The following is a 25,966-nucleotide window of genomic DNA, read 5'->3' as shown; positions in this document are numbered from 1 at the left end:
TTGAAATATGCAAGGGTGAGTGACTAACCATTTTGGCGGTGGACATGGATGAAGGGTCTAAGGGTGTGAAAGGCTTGAGTGGGGATTGGCTACTGTATAGGTGTAGAAGGTGTCATGATGCAGACATGCCACTCTGCATGATGGGAAAATGGATGGTACTGTAGCATCTGTTAGCTGACAAGGAGCATTGAGAAATGTTGGCCCTTGACAAAGCACATATTAATCACATATTTGAAGATATGATTGCAACATAGCATAGTCAATACGATGTTCTATATCATTTCTAGGAGAAGAAGGGCGCAATAACATGGAAAGAGACATAATCAGAGGTGGACATCCTAACCTGGCTATCTTCGCCCCATTAGAGGAAAGGTTCAGGAGTTGGACCTGGAGCCAATCCATTTGCTGAGACAAGGTTGGAGGAAGTCACAGGGGTGGTGAATTTTGATGCCAGGTTGGAAAGATTTCAAACACCAGATAATGATTCAACCTCACACTATTGCTTTTATACTAGCAATACTCTTATAGACACAAAAACACCCAGTGAAGACTTACCATCATCTCAATACCAAGGCTTGGGTTGCTCAATTTCTGAATGTTCACGAGATACTCTTCTTCAATTGGTATCCTTTCCCAAGGCACCCAAAAAACACCCTCCAGATTCACTATTAGTTTAACTTCAAAGCAAACACATGAGAAACACAATTCCTCAGCAGTCTGCAGGATTTCTTCCTAGAGAGTTTAAACTTCCCGATTGAGCCTCTTTGGTGCACTCACATTAATTGACGAAACAGCCCTTCTCTCTTTCTGTGTCTCTGAGCCCCTGTTTCCCCAACAGTTTCAGTGAAGCACTAACTTCTTGGTAACCCATCTCTTTACTTCAAGAGCTATAAAAGGTCCCATGGCACTATTTGAAGTTGAGCTGGGGAATTTTGCACGGTCAATATTATTCCTCAATATTATTCCTTAATCAACATCACAAAAACAAACTTTTGAGTCGTTATCACATTGCTGTTTAAGGGATTTTGCTGTGTACAATTTGGTTGGCAACTTTCCTACATAACAAAAAATGATTATAATTCATTGGCTACAAAGTGCTTTGAGACGCATTGAGTTTGTAAAACATGCTATATATTCTTTAATTAACCACTAGACCACAATAATTTAAAATTAATTATTTAGTTTTATTAGCAGGCATAAAATAATCGTTGAACAAAGAATAAGTTAAATAGTATATAGGTTAGGAATATATGCAAAAAAAATCTAAATATCATACAGTGAATCAGTTGATACTTTGTTCACACCTTTTTGCTTTTCTCTTTCATTTACAGCCACCAAGTGTTACTTACTTTAATTTGATATCTCTTTTTTTGTACAATATTATTCTGTTCTGTTCTATTGTATATATTTATTTTGCATTATCAGATCTCAAGAATTGGCTCTGTAAAACTGCTGATTTTGATGAAAGCAGATAGACTTAATAATTTCTGATTATACCACTTCCTATGATTAGATACTGTTCTATACAATGGATCAAATTAACACTCAACTTTTGAATGAAAAGATCTAATTTTTAATTAGTCCAAACAGATAAATGATCAATGCCGCCTCAAGGTGCCAGGTTCAATTCCCAGCTTGGGTCACTGTCTGTGTGGAGTCTGCACGATCTCCCCGTGTCTACATGGGTTTCCTCCGGGTGCTCTGGTTTCCTCCCAGAGTCTGAAAGTTCTGCTGGTTAGGTGCATTGGCCATGCTAAATTCTCCCTCAGTGTACCTGAACAGGCACCAGAGTGTGGCGACTAGGGAATTTTCACAGTAACTTCATTGCAATGTTAATGTAAGCTTACTTGTGACACTAATAAATACACATTAAACTTTAATCAATTTCTCACAGTATGTTGGAATTTGCACTTTGAATGAAGAATATGTTTTCAAAATCCAACCCAATGACAGTTATTGCATTTTCAGGTAGCTACGTATGGTATTTCTAGGGGAATTTCACAGTAACTTAATTGCAGTATTAATGTAAGCCTTACTTTTGATTAATAAATAAACTTTTAATTTTACTTTAGAATTAATTTTTTTCTTACATGCTATTTTGCAGGTTTGAAATTTGTGTAATTGATTTACACAATTGATTCTGCTATCCCTTAAAAGTAAAATTCCTCAGTTAGAACTATTTCAAGGCTTGACTTAACAGCGATACTTAGTCCCCACTTGCTCTGGCTAAAAGGTGGGTGTGGGTGGATGGGGAATCTACACCATGATCCCCTGAAGCAGATTAACACTGATTAACATTAAGTGGTTGAATTCTGCCAGCTCTATAGTTCAAGCAGCACCACCAGGAGCAATGGCCACATCTGGGACTACAGACAGTTCACCACGCCATGCCAAGCTGGCAGGTCCTGGTGAAAGGACCCATAGGTAGAGTGGGGAAAGTGTTAGAAGTGGGTGAGAGTGTGAGTTTGTGGGTGGTGAGGTTCAAGAGTCCGGGGAGGAGTAAGGTTGCAGAGTTGTGGGGGGGTGGGGGGAATGGAAATTACCTTGCGTGCTTCTGTTGAGTCGAGGAGGCTGGCAATGGAGGTCCTTATCCCCCTTGCCTGAAACCAGGCAGTGCAATTAAAGTTGTAGGATTAGGTCTTAAGTGGCCACTAATTCCCAAGGTTAATTAGGGATGGGCAATAAATATTAGCCTAGCCAACAACACCTACATACCACAAATTAATTTTTAAAAAGGCCTTAATAAGGTCCTCAATAAATCCAAAGGCATCCCTGTTCCCCATTTAATTGCAGTGGGATTGGGGTGGGAGGAAGGTTGGTGAGTGCTAGGACTGATGTGTAGATGGCAGGAGCAAAGCCTGTTGGATTTTACTTGCCTTCCTCCCCTCATCACATCTCCAAACCTATTGGTGAGGGGACATCTTATCCATCCCCAAGGGACTAATGATTCATAAATTCCTCAAAATTAGAAACAATACTCAAAAGTGGTCATAGAACAGAAGAAAAAAGAATATCACATGAGAAAGTTACATTTTGACAAACTTTGAGAAGTTTGTGATATGTCAATTTGACTCTCTTCAGTCAATTACCAACATTTGAGGAACATTCCAAACAATGAATTGGGTGAATGAACATGAACTTTAAGGTTTTACTTTGAACATGATATCCAGTAAAGATAAACAATAATTTCACAATCCATTTTTTTAGTTGTAAAGCTACCAGAGTGTATGAGATTCAAGCAGCTTCCTCAGTTCTCAATGTAGAATCAGTCCTTATTCTATGATTCTACCTGGGGAGTTGTTTAGCCCTGCATTTACCTGAGTAAGGTTAATTCCATGGTCGAATTAAGAATCACCGTTCACAGGAAATGCTGATGAGGAAAACACAGACCTGCATCCCTGATTTTCCATCCAGTTAAATTAACAGAAAGAAAAGCTGGGCAAGCAGCCCCTAATTTCCTGTCTAATACACCTCATGAGCACTGAACCTTGCAAGGTGGACTGAGCCAAAGTATCAACCTTATTGCATCTGCAGATGCTGTCTGAATGGATTTGTGAAGGAACTTTCAGGCTCGTTTTTGTTTCATTTTCATCTGGCATTAAGTATTGCAGACAGCTGAAACCATTATGACAGCAGCCGTAAAGGAGCACAATTACTTGAGGAGACCTACTGTCACCTCACTACCCCACACTAAATATCCCTTCCCATATCTCCACTAATCAAAAACATTGCTGCAAATATCACTGGTCTAGCCACGATTCAGAATCCTGGGCCATTTCCATCCCCTCCACCCCTATTCTCACTGCTCGCTTACATCATCAGGTAACAGCAATTAATGGCCCAAAGAGGTTGCGAATGGAAACAAAGAGTTCAGTACAGGCCTCCTGTTTAAGTGTTAATGTAACTGAGAATCAAAACAAATATATTTGAACTATTGGGCTGACAGACTGGCAATTGGAAAAGGCCCAACCAATCACTGAGAAACCATCAATGACATAAGCTGAATTCTTGTCATAAAAATGTGTTTATTATTGCCTTACACATTTTACTTTCCATCTTCTGTTATGGTACCACTCAGGTGGTTTTGTCCATCTTGAGTTTTTACTGTGGGTTGCTTTTCATCTATTTCTTTCAAGTGGTATTTCCTCCTGTAGTAAATTTGTGATATCAAAGTGATGATAAACATCTCCATTATGACAAGCTGCTGATTCATATCTGCAAAAGATAGAGCTATAATTAGCTTACTGAGTGCCTTGGCACTTAAGCAAAAGATCTCTATTAATTAGAATGGAGGTTGCCTTGGCAATTTGTGCATAAGTCTCAATAAATCTTTAAGTGATATTGTGAGGCTTTGTCGTTAGTGAGCGAGTGGTGAGGACAGGCTATAATGTTACAGCCTAATTTCTGACTTGACATGAAAGTGAAAGAGGCCTTGCATTAATAAAACAAAGTCCTGCTTACATAGTGAATCTGTCAAAAAAATTAATATATCAATTTTGACACAGGGCTGCCCCACGTCAAATTAACTATTTGGCATGTACATGCTTTTAGAACTACACCGGACCACTTAGGAATGCACAGGAATAGTAAGGATCATTGCTGTACATCTGTCGGATACTCCTTAAATGAATACTCACAAATAATAAGAAATTTACATGCTCTCTCCTCAAGCAGAAATTTATGGAGAATTATAGATTTGAAATGTAATAACATACACATTCCTCTGGCTGCGGGCGAAAATGGAGGTGTACAGGCTATGCCACCTGCTGATGCTGTTATATTGATAATGAGAGCTTGGAGTTGATTAAGAATGAATGAAACCTGCAGAAAAAATAGTAGAAAATTGCAATCCTTGAGTATACTATAAACCATGATAACTAAAGAACAAAGAACAGCACAGCACAGGAAACAGGCCCTTTGGCCCTACAAGCCCACACCGCCCATTTTAACACTCAGTGAGTGCCTTATTCAAGTCTTTCGTCGATCGTCGACGTTCTTGTCTGCCTCTAGTGGAACTCCACAATAAAGGGGGTGCAAATTTAGGGAATTATATGTGCACCAGATTAAGGGAGATCCAATTCAGGGACAATTTATTGACAACGGTCAGCCTAAAAAGCACATTTTTGGGATGTGGGAGGAAACCGGGACACCCAGCGAAAACCCACACAAGCACGGGGTGAAAATGCAAACTCCCACAGACATTGATCCAAGCCGGAGATCCAACCCGAGTCCCTCTAACTGCACAGCCAATATTGATAGTCACTGAGCTGACATGTTGACCGTAAACCTGTGCAAAATGTTTTAACAAATTGTATTTTCTCAACCTAACCAATTTTTTTAAATGGATTACTTCAACTGGTTCACACAAAGGCAGGGCGGTTGTTATAAGTTTCAGGTCTACCTTAAATATTCTCTGGGGTACACTAGTGATTGTCAATCATTGTGCCTGTAATTGTACAACTTGTGGTCTGAATTGGATACTGTGTAATTAACAGTTGTTTTCATTTCTGCTTCTTCAATCATTCAAATGGGGGATTGAAACCTTTGGCAAGTCAAAATCAGATATGAATTGTAAGCTGTTTTATTCACAGATGACATGTGAGCAAACAAAATTGCAGTCTAAGAATATTCCACTTAATTCAATCCTACATTTTTCCTTGAAAAAACAACTGGAGGAAAAATATTAATCCTGTCATTTCACATTATCTTTCTTTTCAGATAATTTCAAATTGCAACAGCTGTCCCCCTGCATTTCAGTATTCAGTTCTGGGCCTTGGGTTTACATGAGATGTTCACTTGTTTTTAAATCTGTTATTTTGTATTTTCTCATAAAGCCCCATTTGTTCCTTTTTCCTGTTGTCACAGCTGGGGAGAGAATGGACTTGCCAGCTCTGGTTGGAGGTTGTCCTGGAAGTTTTGTGACTTGACATTTGATCACATGAACATCTGCTTATGAAGATCTTTGGCCTTTTGTATCAAGCTTATATATGAAAACTCAGGAGTTTTTGTTTTTCTTGCATCTTCAATTCCTGAGTAGGAGTAGGTATGTCCACCTCAAACAGCAAATTGGCTCCATAGACTTTTACCAGATAAAAGTTCACAATAATGTCAAAGGAAAATTAAGGTTTTGCAGTCATTATTTTTAACAGCTTAAATAAATCAACAAAATAAATAAATAATCATATTAATGGTCATGTAAATAAATTCAATTATTTACTTTAACAGTGTGCTATTTTCCACTTTTAGAAGTGCTTTGTGGAACATGGTGGCAGCCTGGATAATCTTTGGTGCAAGAACATGAAGTTTCCATTACGGTTCCCCTTTAGATATGCTCACACTTACCTGTTGCGCAGAATATTATTCATTTCAGTTCATAGGAAACAGGTTTCCACATACGGAAATGTATTTTTACAATGAACAAAGGAAACAATCATTTTACCATTCTTATTGTTTTACACACATGTTTTAGAAGATTGATATTGTATAACTTTGTTTGTTTCTCCAATTATGCCACTGAAGTGCAAAACAGCCTGGTAGCTAATACTTGTTCCTTTTAAATAAGAAATAATCAATGTTTCTCATATAGCTGTAAGGTGCAGAATTCAATCTACCTTGAAAAGGATGAATTTGGGTGTTATCTTCTGATTTTTAAGTTCGTCTTTGACTTTGTAAAAAACAATTGAAACTGGCCACAGTGCAACTATTGTGGACACAGTCAGGGAAATGTTAATCCATATTTCAGGTCCACTCACAGAAAGCTGTAAAAAAGGAAATCATAAGCTGTTATGTTCATTGAAAAAGCATCTGACTATTGTCAGTTGGAAACATAGAAACTAGAAGCAAGAGTAGGCTATTCAGCCCTTCAAGCCTGCTCCACCATTCATTATGATTATCAAATTCAATAACCTGATCCCCCGTTTCCCCATCATATCGCTTTAGCCCCAAGAATAGTCCCATACCATAAGTTTTTTTGTTTTGTTTATTGAATTTAATCAAGCATGAAATGGGCAGAACAGATCAACCTACAATGGAGTAATGGTGAGTTCCACTTGGTATATGCAATTTAGTGCACAGTGAAGATTGATAACCCACCATACAGATATATGAACAACAGCTTTGTACACATACTGCTAAGCATTGGGCAACATTCCATGATGTGGCATGCTGAAGATGAGAGTTCTTAATCTGTAATCTGGCATCATAATCCTCTCTTCAAAATGCTCCCTAGAATCACTTAGTTTAATCATTTTCACTGGATATTACATTACAGAATTGCTGAGAAATAATTATATGTATTCTTACAGAAAATTTCAGCATTAACCCAAAGATGTGAACTTTGAAAAATGAACCACTTAGTCAGCAGGTCAGAAAAAGAGCAAGCTTGTCAATTTCTAACCTGTAATTAAAATTTGTCAATTTATCACCAACATTTTTATTTATTCCATTCACATTCTAGCATCCGGCTTAACAGAGGAAAGAAAACGTACATCATCTGGGTTGTATGTCCCATTTGCCCAAAGGACTAATGTGAAGATCATTAGGACCGGCCGCAAGAAAGCTAGCTGAAATGTTCCCAATTTTAGCAAGAACATCAGACGCCTAAAAAGAAACAGACAACATATTTAGTCAGCAGTTTAAAATGACAAATATAAGTCATTAGTTTAGGTCTTCCATTTACTTTAAACTCATTAACCTGATAAGTGACTTAACTCAGGCCACACAGTGAAGCACCTTTTGATACTTTTTGGAAAGAAAAGGAAACACTTGTATTGAAACCATGGCCTCAATACATCTCAAAACACTCTATATATAATGAATTCAGTACATTCAATGTGTTGACGCTGTTGTATTGTAGGAAGCACTACATCAAGCTCCCACAAACAGTAATGTGCTATTATTTTGGACTGAGGTTGATTAAGAGATAAATATTGGGCTGGACTCAAAGGATGACTTCCCTAGTCTTTAAACTAGTACCATAGGCTTGTCCCCATTCAAGAGGGCAGACAGGAATTTGATTTAATGTCTCAGCTGAAAGATGATACTTTTGATACTTCGGGTCAGAGTATTGAATGTAATTATGGAATTGTAATGTACCAACAGCCAAGGTAAAAAATTACCAACATAAACAGTTTATATACCATATATTGTTTCAATTGCTTAAGCCAGAGTTAACCAAGTAAGTACTAATGTTATTGTATTTACTCTCTTCCATTTTTACGGATTATTTCTGCTATTTAAGTCCCCAACACTATATTTGTTAAATCGACCTCAGTGGTGAAGTATAGATCTAGACACTCATGGGGGAATTCTCCTGTCCCGCACACCACAGGAATTGTAGCAGGTGGGGTGTCGGACCATGCAAAGGTCCATTGAATTTGGCGGGGTTCTCCGGTTTTGAGGTGAGCGCGGCTGGAGAATCCCAACCATTGGCAATAGACAGATTTACAGAATGTAGCATTACATACGTCTGCTTTCTACCTAATAGACCAATGTCCCACCAATGTCTATTTATAATTGCAGTAAGTACTTAATTAAACAAAGCCCTTCACCTTTGTATCTTCACAATATGAGGCGGCCTCCTCCTGTGTGGAGCATTCTATTAACGTACCATTAAAAATATTCTTTGGAGTGACAGAACACTAACCAATATATTTCTACATATCACGAGGCCATAGTAAAGTAGCCACCGTGAACTGTAAAGATTGGAATCTGTTGATTTTCCCAGATTAACCAACTGTACACATCATTTGACTATAACCAGGAGCCTGCCATAAATAATGCTATGTCAGAAGAGCTCATCTTTACAACTCTGTAACATATCAGTGCATGAGGGGGCTCCACGTCATAGCTTACAGATGTAATGAAATTTTGGCATGGATTTTACAAGGCCACAAGGGCACATGATGGAAGGCCAATAAAGGGCTACTTAAGGAACTTTTTCTGACACCATTGATATATTATCTGGTAGCCTTCTTGCAGGCTTGTATGGGGAGGTGGGAGGGTGCAGTGGGGTGACCCTCCTGACTGGAAATCCTGTGGACCATAAAGGCTCCTCACCCTCCCCTGCCACCCCCACTGAAAAACATCTCTCCCACCCTCATGAGTGATTCTACCCCCTCACTAGGGCCTGCCTAAATGGCAGGCTCAGACAACCCGCACCTAATTTGTTTTGTTTGTTGTGGCCTTTTCCTTGGTGGTTGGTTCTGGCCTGTTGTTAGTAGCACTGCTGGGACTGAAGAATTGCCAGCCATCTAAATAAATGGCTGTTCTTAGGGGCCAAAGCCCTACCTATAGGCAATTAACTGCTCGATGAATGTAAAATACAATTGGGGTTTCCATGGCCAGCCAAGGTGAGGTTGGCCCTTATTAATCAGCAGTGTAACGACCACCACTGCCCTGTGAAATTCTGACCATTATTTCTGGAGTAGTAGGAACCTGTCCAAATCAGGAATCAAATATACTCATTATCAAATCAATGATACTTGAGTTAAAATCACTTCTATGTGTATGGACTGAAGAAAGCAAAATGCAGGTAATATTTCAACTTGATTGTTTCGCATGAGGGAGATGGTGGGGTAGTGGTGATGTCACTGGACTAGTAATCCAGAAGCCCAGGTGAATTCTCTCAAGGCATGAGTTTGAATCCCACCATGGCAGCTGATGAAATTTGAATTCAGTTAATAAATCAGGAATATAAAGCTAGTGTCCATGAAACCATCATCTATTATTGTAAACACGAATTAGTTTCACTAATGTCCTTTAGGGCAGGAAATGTGTCATCTTTACCTGATCTGGCATGCTTGGGACTCCAGAGCCACAGCAATATGGTCAATATTGAAAAAAAAGTGAGAAAGCCTCTCAGTTCAAGGACAATCAGGATGGACAATAAATGCTGGCCCTGACAGCAAAGACCACATCCCAGAAAAAAATAAAAGTAATCTCTTCTGGAAAGTCCATTGTATCTGAATATTAGGTGAATATAGGATCAAGGTTTATGTGATGCCCTCCTTGAATTAATGTTCTATTAATAATCAGCATCTATATTTACAGATGAAAAATGATCATTCTGGTAAGATGTCAAAGATTGTCAAGCTTTCAATGTAAACATGCCCCCAAAAAAGAAACTGAGAATAGAGGACTGGACGACTTTCGGATTTTTGTCCCATCAATATAAAATATTTCATGGTCAAGCATATTATCGATGAGAAGAAGAGTTAAGTTTCCAATTACAAAGCCCTAACATGTCTTCATCCAAATGCACAAGAACATCAGTGTGATCTTCCTATTTACAAAGAGTTGTGAATGGAATTCCCTCCCAAATGGTGGTGAGGTTAGGTTAATTGAAAATTTCAAAACTTGGGATTATTGGATTTCTTTTGGGTATGGACAAAAGGGGTTAAAACAGAGCTGTGCTATACATATCAACCATATCTAACTGAAAGGCATGAGACAGCTTACTCCTGTTCTTGTGTCCCATTACAGTCATGAAAATTTATCAGAATTTTATTTTTCTGGATCTTCAAAGGAACTAGGTTATTATCAAGTAACCTCACTTTAAACATAAGTAGAATAGTTAACAAAGGTCTTGATTTATTATTGTCATATATTAGTATACAGTGAAAAGTATTGTTTCTTGCATGCTGTACAGACAAAGCATACCGTTCATAGAGATAGAAAGAAGATGGTGCAGAATATAGTGTTACAGTCATTGCTAAAGTGTAGAGAAAGATCAACTTAATATAAGGTGGGTCCATTCAAAGAGAGCACAATCTCATTCCATCATCGTGGGTTGGATTATGACCCAGTCCTGAACAAAACTGATGAGATCTTTGTCATTCAGTCACCCAAACCCTTTATCAATTCTAAGCTCAATAACTCAGAATGTACAATACATGTCACTTACAGAAATAACACATCACAGTTCCAAGAATGGTTTTCTTGATCAAATCTACAGCTCACCTTGAAATCTTTGCAGCAGGTAAACATGGGCAGCAGCAACAACATGGCCCTGTGCTAAGTCTAACAAAAGTGTTTTCAAAGTGTTTCAGGAAAACCTCAGCACCTCCAAATTCTTCTATCATCATCTCCAGGAACTTGTGGATAACAATTGCACAGTACCTACAGAAATAACAAAAAAAATCCAAGAAATGTATCCTGCAAAATAATTACAAACATAGGAATTAAGAGCAGGAGTAGGCCACTCAGCCTTTTGCGCCTGGTCCACTATCCAATAAGATCACAACTGATCTGACTGTAACTTCAACCCCACATTCCTGGCTATCCCAATAACCTTTCAGCCCCTTGTTAATCAAGAATGTAGCTAACCTTGCCTTAAAAATATTCAAATACTCTGCTTCCACTGCCTTTTGAAGAAGAGTGTTCCAAAGACTCAAGACCCTCTGAGAGAAAAAAATTCTCCTCATTTCTGTCTTAAATGAGTAACCTCCTATTTTAAACTGTAACTCCTAATTCTAGATTCTCCCACAAGAGAAAACATTACCTCCACATCCACCCTGTCAAGGTTGTTCAGGATCTTAAAGGTTTCAATTAAATCACCTCTTACTCTTCCCAATTCCAGTGAATATAAGCCTAACCTGTCCAATTTTTCTTCATAAGACAACACACCCATTCCAGGTATGAGAAATATATTTCATTTAAATGACTTTGTATTCCTCTTAGTTGTTGCTTTATCCTGAATATTTTAAAATGTCCCTCAGTTAGTAAGCCCATGAATTTCCTGTAGCATTTAATCAATTTCTCTTGGAGTTCCAATTAGTCACCTACATTTCATGCTGAAATATTTCCAATGAAAGGAAACTTGGTAAAATTATTAGTCAGTAAAAGTGTTTCCCTGTGAAGTTTTATTCCACTGATATTATAACACTGGATTGTGAGCTCTTTGGGAGATTTCTTCCTTATCATTTCTGTACACGTTACTAGCTTGAAGATTAATTAAGAGTAGAAATTATTCACATTCCACTAAGAGCATAAAACTCCCTTGACATGAGATGGGGAAGAAAACAAAATAATTAAAATTGCCATGTGGTTAATGGCCACATAATAGTGGGATGTAAACCTGCACCCCTGATTTCTGAAAACCGTTGTATTGTTGGTCGTATCCATTTTCTTGTTGAGATATGACAAGCAGACACATAATACAGTCTTTATTTTAAAGAGGAAATTAGAAAGACTAAATCACTAACTTATTCTCTTATGCACTTACTAGCAGCAGCATGTTTGTGTGCTTGATTGGCAAAGACCCAGGATAAGGTAATGAAAATAAGTACTTGGTTATATGAGGAATTTATGCCAATTTTATCACTTGGTGGGGTAATTCTGTGATCCTGCACTTCAACGGAGGATCCACACATGTCGGGAGTATGGCTCAGAGAATCAGGTCTGCAGAGTGGTTCCCATCTCCAATTCACCTTCACTGTGAGCACAGGACCCATTTCGGAAAGGAAGTTCTGGCAATTACGCCAGTGAATGGTGTAACATTGTCCTAATTCTCCCAGTACCCTAAAATGCAGGAATTGTCACAGATGAGATGGAGAATTTGACAGACAAGCAAAAGATCTGCTTAACTCGGGGGAGCATCACTGGAAAATCCCGCCCACTGAAATGTTTAGCCCATCTGTTTGAAATTTTCTTTTATCACAAATTTTAACCAGTTTAAAATTGTGAAATCACCCAGTTCAGGTAAATAAACTTCACAGCTTGACACCACCAATCTTGTTTCAAATCTTGTATTCATCTGCATTCTCAATTCATTTTGGACATTGTAATGGAAAACAGTTTCACATTTACTGATAGCTCTGTCTTCTGTTGTTTTTTTCATTTTATACTTGAAAACATCAAGGATGCTCTACAGAAAGTGAGATCAGCCAATTCCACCTGCAGTAACCAAGAATGTGGTTTTTGGCACCAGTCTGAGAGATTTGATGGGATAGTTTGTGATTCCTTGCTGTAGATAGTATGTAATTTCAAGGCAGTTCTACTTTCCCAGAATTTAATGCCGACAATCAAAATTTAATGTACACTAGAAGTGACAGGACACAGAAGAAATACATACACCGCTGTTGTCAAATCTGTGATCATTGAAGCTAGAGGAATCCACATCCCAACACAAGACGTAGATGCTATCACCTGAAACATAAACATAAACCATTACTTTTTAATAGTTTAAATGTTGTAAAACAGAGGCTGGGGTTTTCTGCTCATGTTCATGTTGGACAGTTTCAGTGACAAGAGTGGAAAATATCGGAAGAAGTCCAAAGTTGCCTTCTATATTGGCATGAAAGCTTGCTGTAGTCATCCCCACTCCCCATCAGTGGTCATCGACATTGGGAACATCATTATAATATATTTGCTCCTCATTCTAGAATCATAGAATTCTATAATGCAGAAAGAGGCCATTCAGCCCATCGAGTCTGCACTGACCACAATCCCACCCAGGCCCTATCCCCATAACCTCATGCATTTACCCTAGCTAGTCCCCCTGACACTAAGGGGCAATTTAGCATGGCCAATCCACCTAACCCACACATCTTTGGACTGTGGGAGGAAACTGTATTATTGGACCCATATACATAATCATAACTTCCACCCCATCAAAAAATCCATCCAAGGCAGCCTGAGGTCAGAATGGTGCAAATCTCTGGTGCCAAAAGATGCGCCTCTGAGGGGAGCCCAGATGAGTGCAATGCTTGCTGAGTGGCTCCCCGTAATCAGATGGTTGGGGATACCAGCTCTGACTCAGGGACACCAGGCTTGACTCAGGCATACAGGAGTCTGCCTTTGGGAACATCAGACTCATTCAGTGGACACCAAGCTTGACTCGGGGCTGCTGGGGATTCAAAGTGAGACCAATGAAACACTCGAGGGAGATTGGGATAACACTTGAGGAAGACCAGTGTATCACTGGAAGGGTACTGGAGAATTGATTGCAGGATATTCAGAGGATGACTACAGGATACTCGGGGGGGGGGGGGGGGGGGGTGAGGGGTGGGGGGGGGGGGGATGGTGGTGGAGTGGGAGGGAGGGGGGAATTGATATAATGGCAGGGTACCCAGAGGTTGACTGTCAAGTGTGAAATGTGTCATTCCTGAGGATGTCCTCTGCTGCTGGGCTGGAGCTTCTAAGATGACCCTCAAAGAGAGGAGGGGCAGTGCACTGGGAGGAGGGTAGGGAATCATTATGGACTGTCGGTTCTACTCAACTCTGAGGAGGAGGTGGTTTCTGGAGGAGGGATGTTAACACGGGCAAGACTAGTAGGGAAACACGACAATGATCATTCCTCATAGAATCCCTACAGTGGAGAAGGAGGCATTCGACCCATTGTGTCTGCACTGACCCTCCAAAAGAGAAACTAACCCAGACCCAAACACCCTATAACTTCACCTATTTCTCATGGACAATCCATCTAACCTACACATCTTTGGACTGTGGGAGGAAACTGGAGCACCTGAAGGAAATCCACGCAGACATGGGGAGAATGTGCAAACTACATAGACAGTAACCGAAGGCTGGAATTGGTCCCTGGCACTGTGAGGCAGCAGTGCTAACCACTGTGCCACCCATTGCAGCTGAGGCCTTCAACCGTAACTCAATTGATATGCCTGGAGTGAGACTAGTCAAGCACCTTAACGTCTGTCAGTCCCATTGGGTGCTGCTCTACGTTTAATCCTTGGCACAATGACTTCCAAAATCAATGACTGTCATGATGTGTCAGCACCATTGACCTACTGGGCAAGCAAATACATTCCCTCAGAGAGTTGGCAATGGCTGCATGCTGTCATGCGTATTGACAAGTGCTCCTCATGAACCTGGTTGAGTGCAAGTGTTTGGAGTAAAGCTTTGGGCAATGCCTGCTCTTGAGATGAGAGGTGCTTGATGTTGCCAAAGAGAATGCAAAGTCAACACTGGTCATCAATGTGACAGCCAAACATGAGTTAGTGGGATTTGAGAGACAGCTTCAGATGATGAATGGGCAAAGAATGGTCTTTAAGAGACAAATGATAATTGTAAAATCTCTCTCTCTGATACTGCAGTGAGGAAAACTTATGGAACATGGAGCCCGGCGATCTTTCTGTCATTCCTCTCACTGATAGGCAGGGGAGATGTCAGTGGAGGTGAGTTGTCATTAGATGGCACCCAGCTAGACCCAGGATTTACAGACAGCACGTACATACCTGCAGATGTTCAAGAACCATTGTGGCCAAAGAGTATGCATGTCAGGTGAACTGATTGGTCACCTCTGCCACCTGCTGCAGGAGGTCTTCCACAGTGTCAGTGTTGCTGAAAGTGAGTGCAGCATTCAATTGTTCTGCAAGTGGCTCCTTCCAAAACTCTACAAGTGACCTCTGTGGTGTTGCACAAACCACTGATCACAAGTTTTCAGGGTCCTGCTGTATGGCATTGTCACCCTCGTCAGCCTGTGGAACTGCAGCAGACGTTGGGGGGGGGGGAGGCGGGGTAGTAGAATTTGGATTGGTGGGGCACTCATGGAGTCACCTAGGTGGATGACTTGGGGTATGCATCAGCTGCTCTTCCGCCTTATGAGTGCGTAAGAGCCCCGGCTGCCTCTTTAGATAGAAGGGCAGCTGGAGTGAGTTCATCTGGCACTGGCTACCAGCAAGTGCCTGCACCATGAGGTGCATGTCCTACAACAGTGCAGACAAAGTTCTTGCACCAAAGTCTCCATGGTGGTCATCTGTTGAACTCATCGCATTGGAGTATCGGAACAATCACCTCAGACATTAGGTAGACGGACTCCTCCGTGCAGCCTTCGAATCTGAGGAATGTACCAGACATCCCTTCCGGATTTTCCTGACTCTGCCTTCAGAGCTCCAGTGGCAAGTCACCTGACTGGGATTCAGCAGATCCCGAGTTTCCAAAAATCCTCTGAGTGCCAGAACCCTGGAATATCTCTGCCTACACCTGCTGTGGATCAGACAGTGCAATGTGCTCACCAGATTGTGACCCTGAACTTGTTCTAAAACTAGGGTGCACTAAGGTGTCTCTATGTTGGTGGAGGATGTGGGTGAGCGCTGTGATGGTTCTTCATCACTGGGGTCCGTAAATCCCTCTTCTATGCTGGTGTTGGGGTTGGAGTCAGGCTCCTGGATGATGGACTCCCTGGGCCGCTTCCCAGATGTACATGAAAAATAAAGGAGAGATCATTAGTGCATGGCAGGGGATTGTGGCTACAGGAGACAGGACTCACAACATCTGATGGATGTTGCAATGCTGGATCCTTATTTGGTTAATCGTCGCTGACCTCACCATCAGCACAGGAGTATTTAATATGTTCCCCAGCCAACTGTGCAGCTCTATCCTTTTAGTTCATGAGGACCTTAAGTTCTAGCATCCCTCATCCACCGAGGATTTCTCACTCTTGTTGTGTGCCAGCTTTTCCTGCATGAAAACAGATGGAGAGTGTGAGCAGTACATGTGCCAGGACAGATGGTAAGGATACCTGGCATGTGTAGATGGTGAGCGGGATCATTGAAGTGATGAGGACATGTCGCCCATGGGAGATGAAGATGTATGTGGGACAGCGAGTGGTGGTGTCCCTTGAGCTGACAGTGAGTGCGCTCCCTGTGGATGTGTGACGGGTGTGTGAGGTGAGAGTGATGGGAAGAGTGACTTAGCCTGGCAGAATTCCTGCACTTCCTCCACTTCCTGCACTGGATGGCTGTTGTCTTCTGTAGAGGGTTGACACTGACCATCGCCTTCCAATCTGGGTTGGTAACCTTGTTGGTGGGTTTCCATCCTGAGCATCCTGACATGCCTCTACAGCATTGAGTAGACTCTGCAGGGAGGCATCTGAAAATTTGGGGGTCAATTTCTCGACAGCTGTCACTTCCTGATGACCTGCAAAGTATGGCAGCTGTGCACTGGGGCAGCCTTTTAATGTGGCATCCTGATGATTGCAGCGCTGAGGTGATAGCGGGGCGGGTGAATCAGAGGCAGCCCTGGCAGTGACATGGCGTGGGACCTCAGATGAACGCTTTTGTCACTAAGTGCCGCACAATATGGTGGTCAAAGTTGCCATTGCTGTTGGCAGGCTCAATGCCATCTTTCTCACTCGCTATCGGCCTTCGCTGCTTTCCAAGAAAAATCCACCCAGAGTTACTGTGGATTCTGGAAATCTGAAATAAAAACAGAAAATGGAGAGATACTCAGCAGGTCAAGTCGCATCTCTGGAGAGAGAAACAGAGTTAATGTTTCAGATCAGTGACTTTTCATCAGGACTGAACTCATCAAATGTTAACTCTATAATCTCTCTCCACAAATGCTGCCAGATTTACTGTTACCAGCATTTTTGGAGTTTCCAAATTTTGGAGTTTCCCAATCCATCACAAGAACCAGCCTCCCATCTATTGATTCTGTCTACACTTCCTGCTGCCTTGGTAAAGCAGCCAGCATAATTAAGGACTCCACGCATCCCAGACATTCTCTCTTCCACCTTCTTCCTTCAGAAGAATGATATAAAAATCTGAGGTCACGTACCAACCAACTCAAGAACAGTTTCTTCCCTGCTGCTTTCAGACTTTTGAATGGACTTACCTAGTATTAAGTTGATCTTTCTCTACACCCTATGCATGACTGTAACACTGCATTCTGCACTCTTCATTTTCCTTCTCTATGAATGGTATGTTTGTATAGCACGCAAGAAACAATACTTTTCACTGTATGGTAATGCATATGACAATAATAAATCAAATCAAATCAAAATTGCATGTATAAAGATACGGTGATATCATGAATTGTGTATTTGCGGATAGAAAGATGTCTGATGTGTACGGCACATTGAATGCGGCTGATTAATCACCTATTAGGTAGGTAGCACATATCTACTTTAAAATTTAACTATTTTCTTATTCAGAATCTTTTTTTTATGTTCTTTGCAGGTGGCTTCCAATGAATTGTTATTTAAAATACAATGCTAAATAATCATAAAGAATTTACAACAGGATACCAAGTAACAACATATAAACACTGAACAGATTTGTTTGAAATTCCTCTGCTCTTTACTTTAGTTCAGGTGTTTCAAATAAACGTGTTCATATCTTGATAAAATGGATGAGGGGATTTTCAGACAAACACACAAAATGCTCGCATTTGCCAATTATTTTAGGGTCACAGTTCTCAAATTCCAAGTTCTGCCCATACAACTTTTGGGAACAGGTGACTTTTCAATTTGAAAACCCTTGGGAGGAATCAAAAAATATAGCAACATAGAAAAGGGGAGACTGCTGAAACCTAATGGGAAATTGAAATTTTGTTTTTAATACTTTATTCCAATTCAATCCAATCCAGAGTCCCAACAAGTTAAGACATTCCCAATCCAAGCTGACAAGACAGGGCTCTCACCTCCTGTCTTGGGCTTGATCTACATGATCCAAGCTGATTGGAGTAGATTTAGCTCCTCCTCCAAGGCTTGATCTCATTTGCATCTTAGCCAAAAGGCCGAGATGCCACTTGAAAAAATTGCTTCAAATGAAACTAAAATGTAACCTAATGACTTCAACCAAGTACAGCATGTCAATACTACACTTGATCTTAGCCAAAAGGCTGAGAGTTAATACAGGCAGGTGCCCCAGACAGGAAAAATATGAATTTCTCATCTAGATGTTGTAGCGTGTACTTACAGGTGATAAACCACTGGCCCACATTATAGTCGCTCTCCTGTTTGTGGCAGGGACTTTTCTTATCAGGTAGATAACTTCCTCAAAATACACAAGATTTGCAATAACAGTCATTAGAGTGAGAAGACTGTACAAGATGATAGCAGACACACTTAAGTCTGTGGAAAGAAACAAAATTTGTTATTTAAATGAGACATCTCCATTTTTATATATTTCTTAAATGTGTTGATATTTGTTTGTAGCTGAATAAATACCAGGCGAACGATTTTCCCAAAGAAATTCCAAGTGTTGAATTTGCGTGACAACTGAAGTAATTCATGTTTTTTTCAGTGGGAGTTTAAAGAATCTCCCATGCTCTGTGCACTGCTGAGGGCACCAGTGTAAATCACATAAAAATCAGTGGCAGGGCCTATTCCCACTGGAGAGACCAGCAGCACAGCGCTGAGCGGGCCACTGTGTATCCACCAATCTGTCAGCACTGAGATCAGCACATGCACAGTGGCCCTTGCCTGCTGGCCTCCTGATTGCTGGCCAGTTCAATCACTGGCCAGCCCGGTGATCCCTGCAATGTTGGCCCTCCACCTCCCCACAGCCTGATCACTGGTCAGCCCCGCAATCCCTGCAACTGCTGGCTGTCTCACCACAACCGTGGTCTGATCATTGCCTCCCCTAAGCAAGCCCGGGTTTAGCCTCAACCCTCCCCACCCCTGCAGCCCCGATCTCCCAATACCCCCCAGCCCCCTGCAGTGCCGACCCCCTACTGCACAAATCCTCCCCCCGCCCATTCCCCTCTGCAAACTAAATACCCTACCATCCCGATGGCCAGCCCTGATCGCTGGCCTCCGTCCCTCTCCCACCAATCCTGGCTGCAGGGTGGTAGTGGTACCTCCCCACCCATCACCCTCAGAGGACCTGTCTCCCATCAGGCCCCAACCCGTTAGATCCAGCCTCCTCGGCACTGCCCCATGCCCAATGGGCAATACCAAGGTGCCCCCTGGGCATTGGCACTTTGCCACTTTGCCACTTAGGCAGTGCTGGGGGCACAAGCTGGCACTGCCAAGGTGCCAATACTCACAGGGCACCTCCTCACCAGCCAAGCCTCAGGGGGGCTCCAATTGCCCTCCTCTTCACTTCAGCGGGGTCAGGCCACCAGTTCACCATTAATGGGGAGCTACTGTAAACCTGCTGGAGTGAAATATTCCTGGCAGCGGGGGAGATGCTAGTGGGTACGGAGACTTCTGTCCCGGGCCTGTTAATTATATTTAAATTTGATTTAAATGCGTCTTGAATACATTAGGCAGCTCTGCGCCTATTTCTGGCACAGAGCTGATGGTGCCAGAAATCTGGTGCTGGGAGCCATGCTCGGGGCCAGATGCTCAGCATGGATCATACTAATCTGGCCTTGCTTAAATCTCCCGGCCCACTGCGCTAAAAAATCAGGAGAATCGCCTGCCCCCAGATATTGGTTGGGAAATTACCAATTAGAGTCATAGAATCCCTACAGTGCAGAAAGAGATCATTCGGTCCATCAAGCCTGCATCAACTAAAATCTCATCCAGGCCCTATCCCCTTATCCCCACATATTTACCCTGATAACCTCCCTGACATTAAGGGTCAATTTAGCATGGCTGAACAACCTAATCTGGATGTGGATATGCCGGCATTGGACTGGGGTAAACACAGTAAAAAGTCTGACAACACCAGGTTTAAGTCCAACCAATTTATTTGATGGTAAACTCACTAGCTTTCGAGTTTCCCTCTTCTTCAGGTGAATGGAGAGTTAATCTAATCCACACATCTTTGGAGTCTGGGAGGAAACCAAAGCACCCGGAGGAAACTAACGCAGACACTGGGAGAATGTGCAAACTCCACACAGAGAGTCAACTAAGGCTGGATTGAACCTGGGAGAACTGTGAGCTAGCAGTGCTAACCACCATGTCACCCTGTCACAACTTAAATATGTTTTTCAAATAGGCTGTGGTGTTTCATGAGCAGTAAAGGAGTTCAACTAAACATTTTTTTAATTCTTTATCCCAATTCAATCCAATCAAATCAAATCCAATTCAGAGTCCCAACAAATTGGGACATTCCCAATCCAAGCTGATAAGACAAGGCTCTCGCCACCTGTCTTGGGCTTGATCTACATGATCCAAGCTGATTGGAGTAGGTGTAGCTCCTCCTCCAAGACTTGATCTCATTTGCATCCTAGCCAAAAGGCCAAGATGCCACTTGAAAAAATTGCTTCAAATGAAGCTGAAACGTAACCTAATGACTTCAACCAAGCGCAGCGTGTCGATACATAAGAACATAAGAAATAGGAGCAGGATTAGGCCATCTAGCCCCTCGAGCCTGCCCCGCCATTCAATAAGCTCATGGCTGATCTGTCGTGGCTCAGTTCCACATTCCCGCCCTCTCCCCATAACCCTTAATCCCCTTGCATATCAAAAACCTATCAACCCGCGTCTTAAATATATTTAGCGAGGCAGCCTCCACCACTTCAACGGGCAGAGAATTCCAGAGATTCACCACCCTTTGAGTGAAGAAGTTCCTCCTCAACTCCGTTCTAAACCGCACCCCCCTTTATCCTGAGGCTGTGCCCTCTAGTCCTACTGTCCTTTCTGAGCGGGAAGAGCCTCTCTACCTCTATCCTATCCATCCCATTCAACATCTTATACGTCTCAATGAGATCTCCCCTCATTCTTCTAAACTCTAACGAGTACAAGCCTAGTTTATTCAGCCTCTCCTCACAGTTCAACTCCCTCAACTCCGGAATCAGCCTAGTAAACCTCCTCTGCACTCCCTCCAAGGCCAAAATATCCTTGCGTAAGTGCGGCGACCAAAACTGCACACACTACTCCAGCTACGGCCTCACCAGTGCCCTGTACAGTTGCAGCAAGACCTCCCTACGTTTGTATTCAATCCCCCTCGCTATGAAGGCCAGCATCCCATTTGCCTTCCTGACCACCTGCTGCACCTGCAGGCTGGGTTTTTGCGACTCATGCACAAGGACCCCGAGGTCCCTCTGCACCGTCGCATGCTGCAGTTTTTCGCCACGTAAGTAATAATCCTTCCTACCATTATTCCTACCAAAGTGGACAACCTCACATTTGCCAACATTAAATTCCATTTGCCAATTCCTGGCCCATTCGCCCAGCCTATCTAGATCCTTCTGCAGACTCTCCACACCCTCCGCACAATTTGCCATTCCACCAATCTTGGTGTCATCAGCAAATTTCGACACCATACACTCGGTTTCCTCCTCCAGATCATCTATATAAATGGTGAATAGCTGAGGCCCCAGCACCGACCCCTGGGGCACTCCACTAGTCACCAACCGCCAATCCTAATAGCACCCATTGACCCCCACTCTCTGCCTCCTATTTGACAGCCAATCCTCTATCCACGCTAACACCCTACCCCCAACTCCATGCCCCCTGACCTTCTGCAATAACCTCTTGTGAGGCACCTTGTCAAACGCCTTCTGAAAATCAAGAAAGACCACATCCACCAGCTCTCCTCTATCCACCGCCCTAGACACATCCTCATAGAACTCCAATAAATTCGTCAGACAAGACTTCCCCTTAACGAAACCATGCTGCATCTGCTCTACCAAACAATTCTCCTCAAGATGCCTCGCTATTTTCTCCTTGATCAGGGATTCTAACATTTTCCTACAACAGACGTTAAACTAACCGGCCTATAATTCCCTGCCTTTTGCCTGCCACCCTTCTTAAACAGCGGCATTACCTTAGCCGTTTTCCAATCTTCCGGCACTTCCCCGGAATCCAGCGACGTTTGGAAAATAACCACCAAGGCATCCACTATCACCTCCGCCATTTCTTTCAGAACCCTCGGATGCATTCCATCCGGTCCTGGGGACTTGTCCACAATCAGTCCCTCCAGTCTGTCGAGCACCGCCTCTCTAGTAACAATAATTTCATTCAGACCCTCCACTCCTACCATCTTTCCATCGCTAACACCCGGCAAATTATTCACGTCCTCCTGTGTTACAATAATTTCATGGCTCTTTTATAAATACAATTGCACATATATGTTTTTTTATTTTATTTTTGTTTGACTTAATGTGAAACTTTTTGCTGACACCAAGCAACAATTTTGTCGGGGTATTGAGGTGTTTTCAACATGCACATGTGCACGCCCGGGTCAATGTTCATCCTCACTCAGTTTTCACTAATATTGTTGCTGAAAATCCAGTTTTATATGAGTAGATTGTAGTCAATGTAGGGAACAAAGTATTAATACAATTAATATGCATTATAATGTGGCGTATATTCATGAAAGCTGCCTTTCTCTTCGTACATTTCCACCACAACTCTTAGCCTGCACGTCTGCTGTTATTTTCCATGTGTGGCTAGAGATTAAGGTATTATAGCTGATAAACCAAGCTGTTTTCTTGTTTCCCTTTACATTTTGTATTTTGCTTCTAGATTCCTTGTCTTTGAGAATATGATACTTTGTTTACATGGGGACACGTGAGGTCATCAGCAGACAAAACATTCTTGGGCATGGGGCTAACAAACAGTACTGTAAATATAAGTTATTATAACTATTATTGAGAAAGATTCTGCAGCTTGAATCTTTCTCCTGCCTCTTGTAATAAAGAATACCGTTCCCTGATCAAGCATTTGTTCGAAACACTTTAAGCTTGCAGAACGTAGGAATATAGGAACAGGAGGAGCCCATTCAGCCCATAGAGACTTCTCTGCCATTCAGTTAGATCGTAGCTAATCATCTACTCAATGCCATCTTCCCACACTATCACCATATCCATCACTATCCCACAAAGATGTGCGGGTTAAGTTGATTGGCCGTGCTAAATTTCCCCTAGTTTCAGGGGGATTAGTAAGGTAAATATGCGGGGTTACGAGGATAGGGCGGGATTGTTGTCAGTGCAGGCTCGATGGGCCGAATTGTCTCCTTCTATACTGTAAGCATTCTATGAATATCATCAGTCTCCTGAGATCTATTGATTTCTGTCCTGAATCACACTCAATGATTGAGCTTCCATAGCCCTCTGAGAATTTTCACTATCCTCTGAGTGAAGAAATTCCTTCTCACCTCAGTCTTAAGTGGCCCACTCCTTATTCTGAGATTATGTTCCCTGGTGTTAAGCTCACCAGCTAGGTGAAACATCAAATCTACATCCACCCTGACATACCCTGTAAAAATTTTGTAAATTGCAATGAGATCATTTCTCATTCTTCAAAACTCTAGAGAATACAGGTCCAGTTTCTTCAATCTCTCCTCACAAGACAATTCCTGTCTTCCAGGGATAAATCTGATGAACCTGTGTTGCACTCTCTCCATGGCAAGTATATCCTTCTTTAGATAAGGAGATCAAAACTGGACCCAATACAAGAAGAATTAACGCAGTATTCAGTTGCATCATAGCCAATGTGATTTCTGCACACCTGCATTGTCTAACAAGAGTCACTAGAGGGCAACAGGAGTGGGACTCTTGCCTATCCTTTTTACACTTACAGCCAGTAACAGAGAAGCACGATTGCTGTTCAATTTCGGATCTCTCAAGCCAGGAGCTTATGGCATCTGGCTCTGTTTGTAGTTAATTCCTGTCTTTATCCCCCTGCATCTATTTCACATTTAAAGGGGGAGTGTAGTGAGCAAGTGGAATTGTGATAATGTCATTTGACTAGTAACCCAAAGGTGCAGGAAATCTGCCATCCTTACCTGGTCTGACCTATATGTGACTTCAGACCCACAGCAATGTGGTTCACTCTTAACTGCCCTCTGAACTGGGTTCAAAACCATTCAATTTGAGGACAATGAAAGCTGGGCAACAAATGCTGGCCAAGACAGTGACATCCACATCCCAGGAAAGAATAAGAAAATGTTAACTGTATTTAATAGACATATCTTAATGCAAATACAAATTCAACAAAACCTGCTCATATTAATTACTCACATGGCAGTGAAAAGGTAAACCCAGGGGGGGAAAGAAAATGAAAAGGGTGATTGTTTACTCTAGACAAAGAGCAAGTGACTGGATTGAAAAAAAAATGGAACCAGGCTGTGGGCAAATAAGAACTAAAACCAACAGTCAGATGGAGATGTGACTTTCTTCCATTTGGTCCCTGTGCTGCATTTTATCACAACAGTAATTTGAAACAACACTCAGATTCTTGATACAAAAAAGGGTCGGCGGCAGTAAAACAATGAAACGTGTGGTGAAGGATCACTGAACAGAAATGGTCATCAGTGAACTGAGTGAAGGAATGAAGGAGAGGAATGAGAAACTGACACTTGTTAAAAGCAGGATCTAGAGAGGATATAACTGATCCAACCTCATGTGTTCTTAAAAGCAGATAGGATGGCTGTAATATAAAAAGCAAGTAGTGGAAAAACTCAGCAGGTCTGACATCAGGTCTGTGGAGCTAGAAACGGAGCCCAACATGATTATTCATCAGAAATGATAAGTTTTGGTAACTTTTAGGAAACAGCATCAGCATAGTATTGCTGAGAATATTTCTGGTGATTGAGGAAAAATCAAAGGTAAAATAGCAGTTGGGATTTTGAAAAACACACCTTCCGAAGTCAGAGAGAAATCTGGTAAAATGACTAATTGCACATTTTGTTACAGAGCGTTGGCCGATCTTAAAATGAAATCCAGCCAAAGGCATATTTTAGCTTCATTCCTCTGAAGTTCCCTCCTAGCTGTTCTATTGTCAAATATTTTTGCACTTTAAACTCAAGACCTCTCTGCTACATTCTAGTTCTTGCAAAGGCACATGGTCCAATACTTCATATGAACTGTTCCAATGCTAAATGTGATAATGGCCTGATTTCATTTCCATCGCAATCCTTCCAGATCCCGTTGGTGCTATAGAGGCCCAGTACTGTTTTCTTGGGGCATGCTGCACCACCAGCAGCTCCTGGCATGGTGCACCATGTTGAGAGGGGCACAGACATTGGCATCCCCTGTGTGTACCGAAAGGCTGTGATGGGAGCTTTCTGACATCACACAACCCAACCAGCTGTACAGAATGTGGCAAAACAGAAAAAAAGAGATAACCCGAACAATAAAGAGTGGAGAAGGCAGCAGAGAGAAAGGATCCCAGCACAGAAAATCAGGAAGACAAATTAGTTTTTGCTTAGAGCTAAGAAAAAGCAATGGGCAGAAAATATTGGCAGGAGTTGTTTATAGGTGCCTTAACAATAGCTGTAGTGCAGGACAGAATACAAATCAGAAAATTAAGGAAGCATGTGACAACGATAATTATGAAAATCAAGGGGGTATTTTGATCGACGTATAGATTGGTGAAACCAAATTTGCA

The 25,966-nt window shown here is 41.9% G+C and overlaps 1 protein-coding gene and 1 non-coding gene across 2 annotated transcripts in view; both read right to left on the bottom strand.

The window, feature by feature from the left end:
* Positions 1–1,307: 1,307 nt before the first annotated feature.
* The window catches only part of LOC145353294 (organic solute transporter subunit alpha-like), a 35,554-nt gene continuing 10,895 nt past the window's right edge, over positions 1,308–25,966 (bottom strand). The window contains exons 2-8 of the mRNA XM_080203912.1: positions 18,657–18,811; positions 13,073–13,146; positions 10,960–11,118; positions 7,488–7,599; positions 6,612–6,758; positions 4,716–4,821; positions 1,308–4,215 (exon numbers count right to left, since the gene is read on the bottom strand). Coding sequence (XP_080060038.1) covers positions 4,046–4,215; positions 4,716–4,821; positions 6,612–6,758; positions 7,488–7,599; positions 10,960–11,118; positions 13,073–13,146; positions 18,657–18,811 — 923 coding nt within the window. The 3' untranslated portion in view covers positions 1,308–4,045. The remainder of the gene's footprint in view (positions 4,216–4,715; positions 4,822–6,611; positions 6,759–7,487; positions 7,600–10,959; positions 11,119–13,072; positions 13,147–18,656; positions 18,812–25,966) is intronic.
* LOC145353572 (U2 spliceosomal RNA) lies at positions 18,393–18,591 on the bottom strand. The gene has a single exon (XR_013888743.1). It is a non-coding gene; the product is annotated as a U2 spliceosomal RNA (small nuclear RNA).

The sequence above is a fragment of the Carcharhinus amblyrhynchos genome, chromosome 15 (genome assembly GCF_965287045.1).
Source record: "Carcharhinus amblyrhynchos chromosome 15, sCarAmb.v2.hapA, whole genome shotgun sequence".
Classification (NCBI taxonomy): domain Eukaryota; kingdom Metazoa; phylum Chordata; class Chondrichthyes; order Carcharhiniformes; family Carcharhinidae; genus Carcharhinus; species Carcharhinus amblyrhynchos.
Note: the sequence above shows the minus strand (reverse complement) of the source record. Positions and strands in the feature narration are given on the sequence as shown.